Source organism: Penaeus vannamei, chromosome 19, assembly GCF_042767895.1.
Source record: "Penaeus vannamei isolate JL-2024 chromosome 19, ASM4276789v1, whole genome shotgun sequence".
In the NCBI taxonomy this organism is placed as follows: domain Eukaryota; kingdom Metazoa; phylum Arthropoda; class Malacostraca; order Decapoda; family Penaeidae; genus Penaeus; species Penaeus vannamei.
In genome coordinates, this window is record NC_091567.1 from 1,971,576 (window position 1) to 1,990,378 (window position 18,803).

General features: G+C 31.0%; 1 protein-coding gene across 1 annotated transcript; it reads left to right on the forward strand.

Annotated features, from left to right (window-relative positions):
* Positions 1 to 2,984: 2,984 nt before the first annotated feature.
* Positions 2,985 to 18,803, forward strand: LOC113799908 (ipis-1; the record flags this gene model as incomplete). Its single annotated transcript, XM_070133711.1, is given in 6 exon segments — positions 2,985 to 3,178; positions 7,323 to 7,646; positions 16,951 to 17,086; positions 17,326 to 17,569; positions 17,859 to 18,094; positions 18,282 to 18,803. Coding segments are annotated over 5 exon segments (1,215 nt in total). The 5' UTR covers positions 2,985 to 3,178; positions 7,323 to 7,326.

Sequence of the window (18,803 nt, forward strand, 5' to 3'; positions counted from 1 at the left end):
ATATATATATATATATATATATATATATATATATATATATACAAATATTTATATATATACATTTATATATTGACATATTTTTATATCTATATCTATATATATATTTTTATAGATACATTCCACACATATATATACATATATATATATATATATATATATATATATATATATTGGAGTGTGCTTATATATATATATATATATTGTCAGGGTTCTGTAATTTTTGTAAACGTGGTTAAATGTTTAGCCTTTGACTACTATCGCGTAGCACTGAACATTTACTACCATAAGCAAACTATAAGCAAACGCGAAGGAGAAATGCAGGAACTGTCTTGAGATAATGACTGATAAGTCATGAATAGGAAGTTAAAGGGTAGTACATTCCTTTCAAGTAAGTTGAATTGGGTCGATGGCTGTGAGGGAGATGTTATATCTTTCGAAAGATGAAACAATAGGATCTTGTAAATATTTTTTGTGTATTTTAAACAAATCTTCATTTTTTTTTCTTTTGAAGACTCTGAATACGATGACATGATGATGCTCCGAAGTTCTTACATTTACTATCTATCTGTCTCCCTTCTCGTTACACCTGAATTGTTGCTCTCAATAGAGATTAGGTTTTTGCTCTTAAATAATTTTTGTGTGTGTAGATAGTGCTTTCCTTGCCTAAGACACACACTCAACATTTGTACCATACACACATACAAAGAGGAGAGAGAGAGAGAGAGAGAGAGAGAGAGAGAGAGAGAGAGAGAGAGAGAGAGAGAGAGAGAGAGAGAGAGAGAGAGAGAGAGAGAGAGAGAAAGAATGATAGATAGAGAGAGAGAGAGAGAGAGAGAGGGAGGGAGGGACGAGAGTGAGTAGGAGTGAGAGAGGGAGAGAGAGAGAGTTGAGTGAGAGGGTGAGAATGAGAGAGAGAGGGAGATGGAGAGAGTGAAAGAGAGAGAAGGAGAGAGATAAGTGCACAGAGTAAAAGAAAGAAAGAATCACAGAGATGATGACCTAACGAAGTTAACGAAGGTTAGTAATTAGAAACATGAAGTCTAATAACACAGCAGAATTTCGCGGGAAACGAGCGAACAAGCGGTTTAAAGAAAACACATCAGAAATCATAGGAACCAAGAACCATCATCACTTCCCACTCCTGTCTAGCAAATTATCAGAAACGCATAATCTTTTAAAACCCGAGACCTAGACCAAAATAAGATAAACAAAAACACAAAAAATGATTCTAAAAAAAGGCAAAGAGTAGAGTTTCTCAACATTTTCCAACCTCCATTCAGCGAGTGCTTGCGCGTGATACGTAACCCTTTGTCTTCTTCGCAGTACCTTGAAGAGGCCAATGATTGAGATAAAGTATTTAATTGGAGGTGCAAGTGCGTTTAAGGGCGCGGTACATCCGGGACTCTGAGGACGGCGCTGCCAGTTTATAATAAAGGATATATCGTGTACCTTTTTTTCATTTACTTACCATTATAATATCTTCGTGAACATATTTTTTTAACGTAAATAGATACTAGAAAAAATAAAATAAACATAATGCTGCTAATAAAACATAGTATTTAACCTCCGCTGCTCTCTCGGTTCGTCCCCTGGTCAGCGGCGTTCACAGCTGCTGAAGGTAAATAATCTACGCGTGCATTTCGTAAGGCGCAATTAGAACGGCGGACTAGCTAAGGAATACCAAAGGGTACAAACACGGGCACAAGGAAGAGAAGGAGGAGTGGCAGGAAAAGGACACCGAGGAATGTTACATACTTGGAGACATAATAGATGTTTGTAATGTTTGGGTCGTTTTTTGGGCAGTTTCGAAGCGTTCGAAGATTCGAATGAATCCTTTCCAAGATGTCCAAATATTTATTTGTCTGTTATTAATGGTCTATTTATCATGTACTCCCAATTTCCTGTTGCGTCAATTTATTTTTCCTTCTATTTTGAAGAACTACATTATCAGTCACTCAAAGACGACCTTGAATAAGTGACAAGTGTGGTAAAGCATTGTTGCATATTGCAGTCTGAATTCCGTTCCCATTGATCTTGCAACGTGGGTGAGTTGCCTTTGTTATGCAGAGCCATCTCTTTGTTTACCTTTTTGCAGTTCTTGCTATCTCTTCTATGAAAAATAAGAGGTTGGTGTTTACCCATATTTCAAGTAAAATATTGTAAAACTTGTTGCAATAATTTTATACGGATTTGTTTCCCCTCGGAGAGACTATTGCCTGTTTGGGCAAATTCAAAATAATATCAACGTAATCATTCACAAAGTTTCCATTATTTATATCCCCAGCTTGTACATAAAATTTCTCCTCCGAGGTGTTACAATGGCCGCATTAAATTTTATGTCTTACAGTAACAGACTCTACTACCAGTGCCGTCGTATACGAAGTCACAAGCTTGCCAGTGCGTAATATATGGCGACACAGATTTAATTAGTGCAGTCTTCCTGACTGGATGTGATATTTTGTAGTTTTCTTTTCGAAGGCTGCCAGACACAATAAACCCCTGGCGTATTTTGGATTGAAAATAGTACAGTGCAATTTGCCATACAATATAGATAAAAGCTGATGCATCTTGTGTTCTTCATATGCGTTTTATTCATTGTCTTTCCATGTTTTTTCTCAAGCGTGATCTGAAACGATTGTCGCGCTTCCCGCCATTAACTCAACTCGTTCGAACATGTTGAACAGACTTTATTGTCAAACAAGCCACTTCATTCGATCCAGGGTCGTTTCGCAGATTCATATTTATACTTACATGTTCACAAACGAGGAGAGGCCTCATCTTCTCATTTGCCGTGTTTCATTTCCCTGATAGATAGATAGATAGATAGCTATAGATATATATACACATATATATACACATATATAAGTGTTTGTGTGTTTATACACACACACACATATACATATATATATAAGCTTTCCTTGGACGAGGCCTTCCCGGCAGCGCGACCCGCGACCCGCGCCCGCCCTCCCGCCGCGCGCAGCCGTTAGAACCCGACGAGCCGCGCCAAGACGAGGTCGTGCGCCCGTTTCCTCCCGCGCGTTGCCGTTGATCGGGTCTAGCGAGCTGCAAGTGTCGCTGAGGCAGTGAAGGGAGAGTGAGCGATCTTTCAGGTGTATGTCTTGCTCTATGAACTCCAGCGTGTGGATTTTATATTTGTCTGTGACGTAGTTATAACTTGGTAAGTATTTTTTTTTTTCTGGGAGACCTGTTTCTGATTAGAGTGATCATGATCATAATGGAAGTGATGATGTTAGTGGTAATAAAGATATTTATAATTATTATGTTGGTAATAAAATAATGATGATGTCAATAATTAGGATGATAAAAGTAACGCCGTGGATATTGTTCCGGCACCGGATTTTATAACATTTTGGCTATTCGTCCGGCATTCGCACAGTCATTAATTCTGTCTTTGTCATTTCATGCACATCATCAAAATTTTTAATTATTCTTAGGACCGAGTGGACATACATGCTAAGTTTGCTACAGTTTGACATTTCTTTGCTTTTCATCCCTATTCTGTGATTATATCGCGTCTATAAACGAAAGGACCGCACACGTCAGAGACGAAGTCGCCGACTCCCAACCAAGGTCTATATAAGTACTTATATAATAGCCCTTGCTCCCACCAACAATGTTGGGGGATCCCGTGGGGAATCGGGGGTTGGGGGGGAGGGGGTGATTTCGTTCATACCATGCATTTTAAAAACAAAAGAATGTGGGAAATTGAAAAAAAATCCGATCCAATGATAGTATTTCAGATGATAAAAAGGTTCGGCCACGGATGATTCGACACGGTGTTGCAGGAATGAACGAGCGAGTAAACCGTACCTTAAACGCACGAACTACCAGTAGGATCGCCGTATGAACCCAAAATCCCTCCTAACCCGGGGCCCCCTCCCGATTGCCGTATTTCCAGATGAAGGCAAACACTAAGCAGTACTTCAACTCTGGCTTCACTTTCTTATCCGGTGTACGCTTCAAAGCTGCAGCAACAGTCCTTGAATCTTCGACCTAAAACTGTGCGAAAGTGCTCTCTTGAAATTTGGTCAAGCTGTCCTTCACATCAGCAAAACTGGCAAATTCAGTTCCAACTTTGAAGGAATCCATAATCGATGATCGACCCTTAGCCATGAACAATGAACAACACAAAAATAGCGCCAAAGTGTGTATGCAAGGCTAATGCGCAAGCACGAGTGTGTATTTGCGCGCAAATATTTAGTGCGCGTGTATGCCGGACGAATAGCCAGACTTATAAAATCCGGTGCCGGAACAATATCCACGGGGTAAAAGTAACGGTAGCAATAATAAGGATTATTATTATCACTTCTATTACTATGATTACCATTACTATTATTATTGTCACTTATTATTATTTTTGTTATTATTATTATCATCATCGTTATTATTATTGTTATCACTATCATTATTATTATTATTGGCATTTTTGTTATTACAATTATTATCATAATTGCTATTATCATTATCATAATTGCTATTATCATTATCATAATTGCTAGTATTATTGCTATTATCATTATCATTATCACTGTTATTATCATGATAGTAATAATGATAACTAATGATAACGATGTGAGCAACAAGAAAACAATAATAATGGTAACAATGTTAACATTATCCATAGTGATAGTGATAATGTTAACAATGACAATAATAGTAACAATAATGATAATAATGGATGACAATAATAAAAGCAAATAACAGTTATGACGACAGTGATACCATTAACAGTAATAATAATAATGATGATAAAAGTAATAGTAATGATAATGATAATGGTGATGATAAAAATGGTAATGGTAGTAATGATATTGATAATAATGAAAATAGTAAAGATATTAGTAGTGATAGCAATAATGATAATAATAATGATAATGATAATAAAAATAGTAATTATGGCGATGAGATAGAGGAAGATAATAATACTAACAGTAAGAAGGGGAAGAAGAAATATTATTAGAGGAATACTGCAATTACTAATACTTCCACTGCTGCTGATGATAATGATAATAATAATAATTATAAGAATAACATTACCAATAAGAATGATAATAACAATGGTATTAGTAAAAGTGACAAGGATAAGAGTAACGTTGATGATAGTAATGATAATAATAATAATATTATTATTAATAACAATAATTTTAATAACACTAATGATGACAATAATGGTAGTAATAATAGTAGTAGTAGTAGTAATAATAACTATAATGGTAATACTGATAAAAGTAATAATGATAATGATGCTAATAGTAAATATAATGAAGTAGAAGATGAGCAGTTAAGCTTATTAAGCCAATTTTAGTGAAAACAGGTCAGTAAAATTACTTAGTAAATTCATGTACGTTAACACCATTATTCAATGAAGGTGTAAGTTTGTTTGTTTTATATATCTCGGGCAATTTATTTACGTTTTATTACAAATAGACGAATACAAACTGATTTGTTTTCGCACAGTGAGGTATCTGAAACAAGACCAAATGTTTACAGGAACAAGTTACTGGTTCGTCCTTTGAAAACTATATTATTTTGGGATTTTTTTTATATATCTGATCGATTAGTTTAGGTAGCTAATTCTTAAAACTAAAATAAATGGACACTATAGGGTGAAATTGGATAGAGCCGGGAAATGTTCTTTGAAAAAGTCGAGTTGAAGCTACATTGGAATAGGTACGGATTCCGGCTGTCTTTTATTCTTTAAACACCAGAATCAGTAGAAATCCTTCAAAATTAATCAGTGAATATATTCAAGACTGATTGCGTTACTGCTAGCTGTCAGCTTTTCCGTAGCAGCATTTTGGTATATAAACATCAGGGGATAAAGAAAATGGATATAAATAATAATATTGGACCATATACTATCATAAACTGATAAACATTAGATTACAGTGCGTAGGCTCAAAGTCTGGCGATTATAAGATTCCCTGCGTTACTTTCTTGTTTATTGAACTGCATAAAACAATATGCAATAAATACATTACTAAGCCAGTACTGTAACATTCAACAACATAAAATGCACCCGCATCTCTTTATAGAAAATGTATTAGGTGTATAACTTAAGAAAATGCGACATTGAACCTGTAAACTTGATTTATCTAAAAAGTATACGACTATTCATAGTGAGTGTGTTGTAGGGCTGAAGGTTTAAAGTCACTCTATGGGACTGTGGCTCTGCCTTTGGTGATGCCCAGCTAGAAGACCCAGCTGAAGTGACATCGGATGAAATTTCCGCCGCGATGACGTTCGGTCTGCCACATCATATCAGTTCATGCCAGTTCAGCTATTTTCATGTTTAATTTATTTAAATATGGGAAAATATCTCATTATTGATTTAAACTTTTTAACAAAACATCTTTAGTCTTACAATATAACAAAAGTACGGTCTTCGGGAAAAAAATTCCGTTGTGGCGTCACCATCCGTCGGTCGTCTTCTGTTTCCGTTTAGACGAATTTCTGCAGAATTCCAGCCCTGTTAAGAAGAAAAGCGTTTGTGTGTAAGGCTGGGGAAGGTTAAGTGTGTGTGCGCGTGTGTGTGTGTGCGTGTGTGTGTGTGTGTGTGTGTGTGTGTGTGTGTGTGTGTGTGTGTGTGTGTGTGTGTGCATATCAAATGTATGCTACTGAATTAGTTTCATCCTGCAGTACAATGATACAGTGACCTAGGCCGTGACATTCAATGCTAGCCTTTCAATATTCGACAAATGTTTCGAGTAAACCCGAATCGTGTATCGCGCGGATGAATGAAATAAGTCGCAGGAGGACAGTGTCAATGGAAGGTCATAATGACTCACTTATAAGGTTAATGGATGACCTTTTAGCCCGTCTGGGAGTGGCGACCACCGATCAGAACTTGCCCTGAGCCCCCGTCGGGCCCTCTCGATGCCATCCGAGGCTTCACTGCGCCCGACGGCCCTTCCCCTGGGGTCGTATGAGCGGGCACTTTTGGGGCCCCGTGAATGTCTCATGATAGGCCTTATATACAGAGAGAGAGCTTGCGTGAAGTGTATTTTGATGTTACCTAGAGCAATATTTAGTATTCCTTTTTTCTTTCTTTCTTTCTTTTCTTTTTTTCGTGATGTCCTACGTGAGGTCCTCTACGAGGCTCTTACCTTGATGGCTCTTGACAGCTTCATCGAATTGGATAAACTTTTTTCCAACACCACATATATCCTTTGGAGTTAAGGCAAAATGAAGCATGATTCATGTTATTTACACAAGAAAAACGAAAATAATAATAATAAAAGGATAATACAAATAATAAAAGGATAATGAAAAATCATAATAATCGCAGTCTTCTGTTGCAGAACCATGAAGTTGTTGCTAGTGGCGGCGCTGCTCGGCCTGGCGGTGCGGGTAAGTCCCCAGTGCATTTCACAGTTCGACGACATGATCCCCCCAAACTTCGCCGATCTCAGCTACATCCTGCCGTTCAGTCTGAGGTTGTTCAAGGAGCTCGTCCCCCACTCGGGCAACTTCCTCATCTCGCCCTACAGTATCTGGAACGCCCTCGTCATGGCCTACTTGGGCACGAACGGCGAGACCAAGACGCAGATGGAGAAGGTCCTGCAGCTGAGTAACAAGGTGGAGACGCTGGCCTTGTACAGGTCCCTCTCGCAACACATTAAACAGTACGTGTTTTTATTGGTTTTGTTTTAATTTGTTTGTTTTATCTGTATTTTAATTGTAAGGGCTTAGACACGCTCTTTCTCTCTCTCTCTCTCTCTCTCTCTCTCTCTCTCTCTCTCTCTCTCTCTCTCTCTCTCTCTCTCTCTCTCTCTCTCTCTCTCTCTCTCTCTCTCTCTCTCTCTCTCTCTCTCTCTCTCTCTCTCTCTCTGTCTCTCTCTCTCTCTCTCTCTCTCTCTCTCTCTCTCTCTCTCTCTCTCTCTCTCTCTTTCTCTCTCTCTCTCTCTCTCTCTCTCTCTTTCTCTCTCTCTCTCTCACACACACACACACACACACACACACACACACACACACACACACACACACACACACACACACACACACACACACACACACACACTTTCTCCGATCAACACAACACGCATTCTCTCTTCGTAATACAATCCTGATGGAGCTTGTTAGCAAAGAGACTAAGCAACAAGATTAATCACACTAATTATTTTTCATTTCACACTGGATACGAAGGCAAGGAAGATTTAAATTCCAATAGGGAGAAATGGGAGGGATTTTTACATGATTAAATGTTGTTTTAAGAAATGATGATATTCGTGTTATAAAAAGATACAGCGTTGTTCCAATCTTTCAAGATTTTGACTGTTTTTTTAGCTATCTATGACTGAATAAAGAAAACTAATTCTTACTATTTTCAAAAGAGAATGTAAAATGATTGGTATTAGTTGGCTTAGGACAATAGTTCTTAACAGAGGGTATTTATATCCATTAATTAATTAATGGGTATGGTACTCGATTTATTAATATTTGTATTCACTTAATCTTTCAATTCATACGTGGCTAGAATATTGGATTATTAAGTAGCCCTGTTATCCCATATAGGTTAGACTTTCATGAACGAAATGAACAGAAAGAACAACTCTTGAACAACTCTTTTTCTTTTTTTTGCATACATCACTTGTGCTGCCAAGGAAGTAAATTTTCATTTATTCCTCTCTATCAATATTTGTTATAATGAACAATGTTCAGTGCTTGTTTCGTCAAAATTTTAAGATATAGAGTGCAAATTGTAGCATTTGTTTCTGTTATTGTTATCATTATTGGTATAATTATCATCCTTGTTATTATCATTATTGTCACTATCATTATTTTTGTCAGTGTTACTGTTATTTTAATGATGATATTAATAACTGTTATCGTTTTCATTATTATTATCATTATCATAATTGTTTTTTATTATTGTTATTATTACTATTATTATCATCATTATCATTATTAATATTATCATTATAAGCTAAGTCCCGCCCATTTGCCACCATTTACTAGAAATATTAACTTGGCTTCTTTTCCCATTGATTTTACTCATTCTGTAAAAACTTGTGATGAAATATCGTAGTGATTGCGGGTGCGAGAAGGGGGCGGAGCTAAATGGTGTCACCGCCAATGAGGACGAGCCAAAAAAGATGCCAGAAAGGGCTAGATGAATAATCATTTGTATAATTTAATTCGCGATGTTAAAATTACAAGAAGTTGATACCATTATTATTATTAATAATAATATTACTGTTATTATTAGTATTATCATTTTGTTATCATTATTATGATCATTATCTTCACATCATTATCAATATTAGTAGTATTAGTAGTATTTGTTATTATGTTTATTTATTTGTTATTATTATTATTATTATTATTATCATCATCATCATCATCATCATCATCATCATCATGACTATCATTATTGTTGTTATCTTTGATAATATATCAAAATCATTAATATAATCATTAACGTTAGTATTACCATCATCATCATCATTGCTGGAATCATTAATATCATCACTCAACATTATTAGGATTCCCATATTTTATTATTTATATTATCACTAATATCCAATTATTTCAGCACTATTGTTTTTGTAATCATGAATCATTACCATTTGGTATTAGTCACAATACATTATCTTTCAAATCATTTTTATTATCTATGTTATCGAAGTCTTGCCATTATCATGATCATTATTACTGTAACTGTTGTTACTGTTATTATGATCATTATTATCATCATGATTATATCTATCAATCATTATTATTATCAGTAATTATTATTATCGTTATTATCTATTATTATATTTTTTGGTAGCAGTAGTATTGGTTCTAGTAATAAAATGATTTTTCAGGATATAAATACATCTATTATTATTATCATTATCATAATATTATTCTTATTATTCTTATCACTATCGTCACCCTTATTATTGGTGTTGTTGTTATTATTACTACTATCAATAGTATTGTTATTATTATTATCATCACATCATCATTATTATTATTATTATTATTGTTATTATTGTCATTACCATTAGTATTTTCATTTTATTATTGTTATTATTATTATTATTATTATTATCATTATTATTATTATTATCATTATTATTATTATTATTATTATTATTATTATTATTATTATTATTATTATTATCCGTATTGTTACTCATTACTATCATGGTGATAATTATTACTGTCAGTATTATTATCTCCATTGTTATGGTTATTAGTATCATCACAATCATCATTAATATTATTATTATCATCATTACCATCATTAATAGTAGTAGTTGTTGTAGGGACAGTAGTACTAGTACAGTATTAGTCTTTTATTGTTATCAACATCACTATTATTGTTATTACTATTGTCATTATAATTTTTTATTATTATTGTCATTATAGTTGATGGATGCTGTTGTTATTATAGATATCATTATCATTGTTATCATTATTGCTATTATCATTATTATTTATATTTTTTATCATTATTAGTATTATATCATTATTATTATTATATTCTTGTTATTATTATCATCATTATGTTTTTTTTAGTATCATTAAAATGGAAATGATAATCATCCTTATTGATATTGTAATTACTGATATCATTATTGTCATTATCATTATTCTTATTAGAGAAAACCCCACAATGCACAGATTAGACTCCCAAAAATAGACAACAGTTTCGAAATCCTGCTGTATTGCGAAATTGTTGTCTCATTTTCATAAATTTAGTTTGTGTATTGTGGGGTTTTTATTATAATGTCAATACCGTAGATTTTTTTTTTTTTTTTTTTTTTTTTTTACTAACATTTTCATGAATATTTATTATCAATATCATTTATCTTCCATATGAATATATTGTTTGTTATTATCATTATTGTTGTTATGATTATTTCTATTATTAGAAGTAATATTATCATTATTATCATTGTTGTTATTATCATTATAATCATATTACTATTATTATCACTATCATCATCATCATCATCGTCATCATTATTATTGTTTTTGTTGTTGCTGTTGACGATAAGGATCATCATGAGGATAATTATAATAATTATTATCATCATTTTTGTTATTCTCATTATTGTTACTTTATTATTATTATTGTGATTATCATTATTGTTATATTTATTATTGTTGCTGTTGTTTCATTATTAGTATCATTACCATCAATATGAATATGATGTTTATTATTATCATTATTATCATCATTATATTTATTATTAGTAGTATTATTACTAGTAATAGTATCATTCCTGTTATGAATATCATTATTATTATTGGTATTGTGAATATTTTGATCATTTTTATTATCATTACCATTATTATTGCTGTTGTCATTGTTATTATTGTCATTATTACTGCCATTCCTGATATTATTATTATTGTTGTTGTTATTGTTATTATTATCATGATTATTATTATTGTTGTTATCATTGTTATGATTGCTATTATTATCATCATTATCACTATTTTTAATATTACTAACATCATCAATATCATTATTATTATTATTATCATCATCATCATCATCATTATCATTATTTTTATTTTCTTTTATATTACTGTTATTGTTACTATTAGTTTTATTATTGTCATATTAATATTTTGATAATTATCTTCACTATTATTGATGTTTTCGTTGTAGTAGTTATTACTATTATTACCATTATTATTTATCATTATCATTATTGGTATTGACACCACTATTGTTAATAATATACTATTGTCATTATTATCATCAATATTATTGCTGATGTTATTTGTAGTTTCATCATTATTATTAATAAGGATATGATAATAATGAGGATTATTATCATTATTATTATTCTCATTATTACTATAAGTATTTCCATATTCATTATTAGCACCATTATTATTGTTATTTCTGTTATTATCATCTTAATTTTCATTATTTCCTCCTAATCATGTCGTTATTTTTTGTTATAAGTGTTGTTGTTCCGATTATCAATGTTATCATTAATATTATAATTTTTATTCATTATTATTAATATTTTTTGTTGTTATTTCATCTTATGATGATAACTGTTATGATTCTCAATGTTGTTGTTGCTAATATTATTGTTTCTATCATTATCATTATTATTATTATTATTATTATTATTATTATTATTATCATTACTAATATTGTTATCGTTATTATAATAATCATTATTATTATCATCATCATCATTATCTTTATCATTATCATCCAAATTTTTTTTATTGATATTATCATTATCATTTTTACGATTATTATTATTATCATTATTACTATTATCATTATTATTATTATCTTTATCATTATTATTATCGTTATCATTATTATTATTGTTATTATTATCATCATCATCATTATTATCATTATCATTATTATTGTTATTATTATCATTATTATTATCATCATGATAATTATTATTATTATCATTATTATTATTATTATTATTGTTATTATTATTATTATCATTATCATTATTATCATTATCAATATTATTGTTATTATCATTATTATTATCATTGTTATTATTATCATTATCATCATCATCATGATTATTGTTATTAGCATTATTATCATTATATCATTATAATAGTAATTATTATTTTTTTTATTATTATTATTATTATTTTATCAGCAGCATTATAACTGTTAATATCATTATTATCATCATTATTTTATCGATGACAATATTAACATTATTAATATTATTGTTATCAATGTTGTTATTTTTATCATATTATTTTTGTTATTATCATTATCATTATTCTTATATTTATTCTTATCACTATTGTTATTATTATTACTTTTCCTCGTCATTATCATTATCATTTTTGTTATTACTATTATCACTTTTTTGTTATCATTGTTTACATTGTTATTGTTATTATCCCTATTGCAATTATCGTATTTAATATCATTATTGTTATCGTTAGTGTTATTATTATTATTGTTATTATCATCATTATTATTATTGTCTTTATTGTTACCATAATGGACGTTATTGTTATTTTTATCATTTTTGTTATTATTACTAATAATAATAATGATATTATTATTTTCTTTATTATCTTTTTTATCATCACCATCATTTTTATTATTATAATTATCATTATTATTGCTCTCATATATGATTGTTGCTGTTATTATTGTTATCATTATTGTTATTGTTATTATTATTATTATTATTATTATTATTATTATTATTATTATTATTATTATTGCAGGGCTAATCATAATAATGATGATAAAAATGATAATGATAATAATAATAATAACAAATATTTATGGCTTTTTCATTATTGTTATCATTATTATTGTTCCTATTATCATTATTATTTTTTAATTATCATTATTATCATTATGATTATTGTTATTATTATTATCATTATTATCATTGTTAATATTGTTGATGTTTTTTTATTGTTATCGCTATTGTTATTGTTATTATTATTATTATTATTATTATTATTATTATCATTATTATTATAACAATAATTATTATTGTTATTATCATCATCATTATAAGTAATTGATATTATCATCAGTATTATCCTTTTTTTATAAATATGTATAAGATTATCATCATCTTTAATATCACGATCATTTTCTATGCTTTTATTATCATTTTTCTTGTGACTATATATAATGATAATGATAATAATGAAAATAGTAATAATGATTATTATTATGACAGTGATAATGATATTAATAATGATAATGATAAAAATAATGATAATAATAATAATGATAAAAATGATGATGATAAAGATAATGATGATAATGATAATGATGATAATGATAATAATAATAATAACAGTAGTTACAATGATAATAACAATAAGAATAAGAACAATAGTAGTGATAATGATGATAATGGTTATGATAATGATAATAATCCTAATTATTAGTGATGGTGATCAAGATAGTGATAATGATAATAATGATAAAAATTGATTATGATAATGATAGCAATAATAATCATAACGATAATGATGGTAATCATGATAATGATAATAGTGATAATAGTAATAATGATAGTGATAATGATAACAATGAAAATTAAACTAGCAGTAGTATTAATAACGGTAATACCAGTGATAATGATGATAAGAACATTGATAATGCATGATAATGATGATAATAATAATAATTGCTTTAACATTATTATATACTATCATAACAATAATTTTCATAATCATGATTGTAATGATAGCGATAGTAATAATAGTAGCAATAATGATCATAATAAATATCATGTAATGATAATAGTTATGATGATAATAGTTACAATGAAACAATGATAAGGATAATAATGGTGATAATAAGGATAACAGCAATATAATATTAGTAATGATAACAATCATTATAGATTATAATAGTAGTAACAGTTGTAAAAAAGTGGTAATAATAGTAGTAATAATAATTATAATAATATTAAGGATAAAGATAAATATAAAGATAATGTTAAACATCATAATGATATTAATACTAATGATAATGATGAATAATATTGGTGATAATAGTAATACTAATGATATTGGTGAGAATGATAACGTAGCTAATGATAATGATAATGACAAGAGAAATAATGATGATAATAACAGTTATAATGATAATAATGATAAGAGTAATAGTCATGATAATAATGGGGATATCAATAGTAATAATAATGATAAAAAATATGATAATGATAATAATAGTAGTAATGATGATGGTGATGATGATGATGAGATCACCATGATAATAATAACAATAATAGTAATGATGAGAATGATAACAATATTGACAGTACTACTAGTGCAATTATACCAAATATGATATGAAATAAAAATAAAAGTAATGATGATATCATTATAGATAATTATGTTAATAATAGTGACGATAATGATCATAATAACAGTAATGAAAATTATAATAACAGTCGCATAATAATGATAATGATGAAAATAATAACAGCGATAATGATAATGATAATAGTAGTAATAATGATAATAATAATGATCATGATAATAATAATAATAATGATAATAGTAATAATGATAATAATAATTATGGTAATAACAGTAACAACAATAACAATTATAATAACAATAACAGCTTGAATTGTGAATAATGAATGTGCATAAACTGACGTCATAGCTACTTCAATTGCTTCGTGGAAGAAGAATGATAATAATGCTAACAACAGCAACGTATTATCTTTATTATTGTTATTATTATTATCATCCGCATTATTATTGTTGTTGCTGTTATTGTTATTATCATTTTCGTTGTTACTGTTATTGCCATAATTATTATTATTGTTATTATTATTATCATTATCATTATCATTATTACTATTATTATCATTATTATTATTATCATTATTATTATTATCACCATCATAATCAGCATTATTACCATTAATATTATTTTATTATCATCATTATTATCAGCATCATTGTTATTACTATTATTATCATTATTATTATCATTACTATTATTATCATTATTTTGTTATCATCATCATTAATATCATTATTATCATTATCATTATCATCATTATTTCTGTTATCATTATTATCACCATCATTATTATCATAATCATGATTAGTAGTATATTCCTATTATTATTATCCTTATTGTCATTATCATTATAATTATTATCATCAGTATTTATTATTATAATCATTGTTAGTTCATCACCATCATCATTATTGTTATTATTATTATCACTGTTAGTTCTATTTCATTATTTTTGTTATTATTATTATTATCGTTATCATTATCATAATGTTTTTGTTGTTATTATCATTGTTGTTGTTATCATTATCATTATCGCTATTATTATCCCTATTGTTTTTATTATTGCCCTTGTTATCGTTACCATCATTATCATAATGGTAATGATGGCGATAAAGATAGTAATGATGGTAATTGTAATGATGATGATCGTGACAATGAAAACAATAATGATAATAAATGTAAAATTGTCGGTAATAATAATGATAACTATAATGGTAGTGACTATAAAACTAATATTAATTATAATAATGGTTGTAACAAAAACAATGAGAATGAAGATTTTGATATTGATGTAGGGTTATAATAATGATAGCAATTGCAATGATTCTGATAATGATAATGCAATGATGTTAGTATTCCTACTTCTACTAAAAATAATAATTACACACGCACGTTTATGATTTTTTTCTCTCTTTTTTTGTCAATGTCATTCATTATCAAGCAACATTCCTCGTTTCGGAAATCAGTCTCATAATCTTCACTAACTTTGTCCAATTCCAGATAATTATTGTTAATATCTTATCGTTGACACCACGTTTATTATTCAACTTAACACCTGGAGAAAGTAGGAGTACTGACATCATTACAATATCATCATTATCAGAATCATTGCAATTGCTATCATCATTATAAGGCTTCATGAATATCACTCGTCAATTCTGTTGATTTTGGGATTTTGATGTTGCATGTCGCTTTTTCAAACCTAACTTCCCATGTTTGCAAAATATTACGGACAAGGTAGGTATTAGAAAGCAGTGTCGAATTATTACATCTTTTAGGATATATGATTTAGAAGGTTGGTATCAGAAAGTGGCTTAGAAGGTGCTATGCAGATAACACAAACGTTTTTTTTTCTATTTGACTTTTATTAACACAAACGTTTTTTTTCTATTTGATTTTTATTAACACGCGTTTTTTTTTCTATTTGATTTTTATTAACACAAACGTTTTTTCCTATTTGATTTTTATCAACAGAAACGTTTTTCCTGTTTTATTTTTATTAACCCAAACGTTTTTTCCTATTTATTTTTATTAACGCAAACGTTATATTTCTGTTTGATTTTTATTAACACAAACGTTTTTTCCTATTTGACTTTTATTAACACAAACGTTTTTTTCCAATTTTATTTTTATTAACACAAACGTTTTGTTTCGATCTGATTTTTATTATTATCTGTTAACAGCCACGGATCTTACGACAGTCCGGTAAACTACATCTTCGACATCACCAACGGCGTGTGTGTCCACGATAGGAACATCTTGAAGGACTGCGTGGCTCGCCTCCTCACCAGAGAACTGCAGACGGTGAACTTTCAAAAGGTGAGGTATATTAGGAAGGAAAAACTGTTTTTATTATTATTATGAAACTGTTTTTATTAAGATGATGAAGGAATAAAGAAAAAAATAATAATGATGGTTGCATGTTCTTACGATATCCAAGAGGAAATCAACTTCATTAAAAAAAAAACGATTTGGGCTGTATTTCGGATCCGCACAATTTTAACCGAACGCCACCCCCCTACCCCTCCTCTCCTCCCCCTCCCCCCCAACACCACCAGTCTGAGGGCAACGCTGTGACGATCAACCAGTTCATCAACAAAACATCCCGGAGCAACATCCCGCATCTCGTGTATCCTTTCGACCTGAACCACGGAGAGATGATGATGATCAACGCCGTCTACTTCCGGGGTCTTTGGCACAAGAGGTTCGCCGCCGATAGAACCAGGCTGGAGAGGTTCTACTCGACGCGACAAAAGCAGTACTTCGTCGATATGATGTCGCAGGAAGGAGAATTCAAAACAGGTGATTTGCAGCTGGTGAATTGAACTGTTGAAGTTGTTCATGGCAAGGAACAGTCCCGGTGCTTAGTTATTAATGTTAATTAATATCTTACTATATTAAATTTCTACGTAAAAAGGATAGACATGGTGAGGCATCGATAATGATGCAGTCCTGGGATATTTCTTGAAAAATATGTGAAAGAAGTCTCTATCTTAATTTCTTGCATGAAACACACAGACTTTATTCAAATCATATATCACGGTGGTAATTCTACGTCAAATACAAACAAGAATCTTTCTCTCCGTTGCAGGCATATCCGAGGAGCTGGAGGCACAGGTGTTGGAGATGCCGTTCAAGGGAAAGCGAGCCTCCATGTACGTGTTTCTCCCTCAGGACCAGAACAACGGACGCGAGCTGGACAACATGTTGAAGCGCATGAACCCCGGCTCGCTTCTCTCGGCCATGAGGATTCTGGACCGCCGTGATGTTGTCATTAATTTCCCGAAGTTCAAGTATGAGAAGTGTCTAGGCAGCGAGCTCAGACTGGTAAGTATATGTATACGGTTTAGCCGCATTGAAGATTACTTGACTGGTTACAATGAGGTGAAAATATGTTACGTGAGTTGGTTTGTTAAGTATAGGTGTTCTAAAAAATATTTAAAAATTTTGAGTAAAAGCAGTGGACCAAATCCCAATGCCGTGGCTCACCCGCTCGCCTCCCCTTCCCCGACAGGCCCTCATCCGCATGGGAATCCGCGAGCTGTTCACGGAGTCGGCCGACCTGACCACCTTCTTCCCCGCCGGAGGACTCATGGTCAAGGACGACATCCACAGGGCGCGGATCGAGATCAACGAGGACGGCGACGACGCCACCAAGACGAAGTGGTCCTTCGGGCCGCTCTCCGTCCCGCCGGCGCCCAAGCCCTTCAACTGCAACCGGCCCTTCCTGTTCCTCGTCATGGACAGCTACAACACCAACATCCTCTTCATGGGCGTCTTCCGGCATCCGTAGTGCGTCGGTGTCCTTCTTGCGGACGTCCTCACGGCGCTGGCAGGAATTAAGGATCATGCTTGCACTTAAGAGCCTGTGCGCTCTCTCTTCTGGAGGAATGTTGAGTTTACAGATCTCGCTTTTCAAGGGCACTCTGGAGTCTTCTTCGTTAAGACAGATAACTTTCGATAAATCAATAGCAGGTATTATTTATCTTTTTCACATTGTGATATACAGATTTTCTTTTGGTGCTCCGAGCAGTAT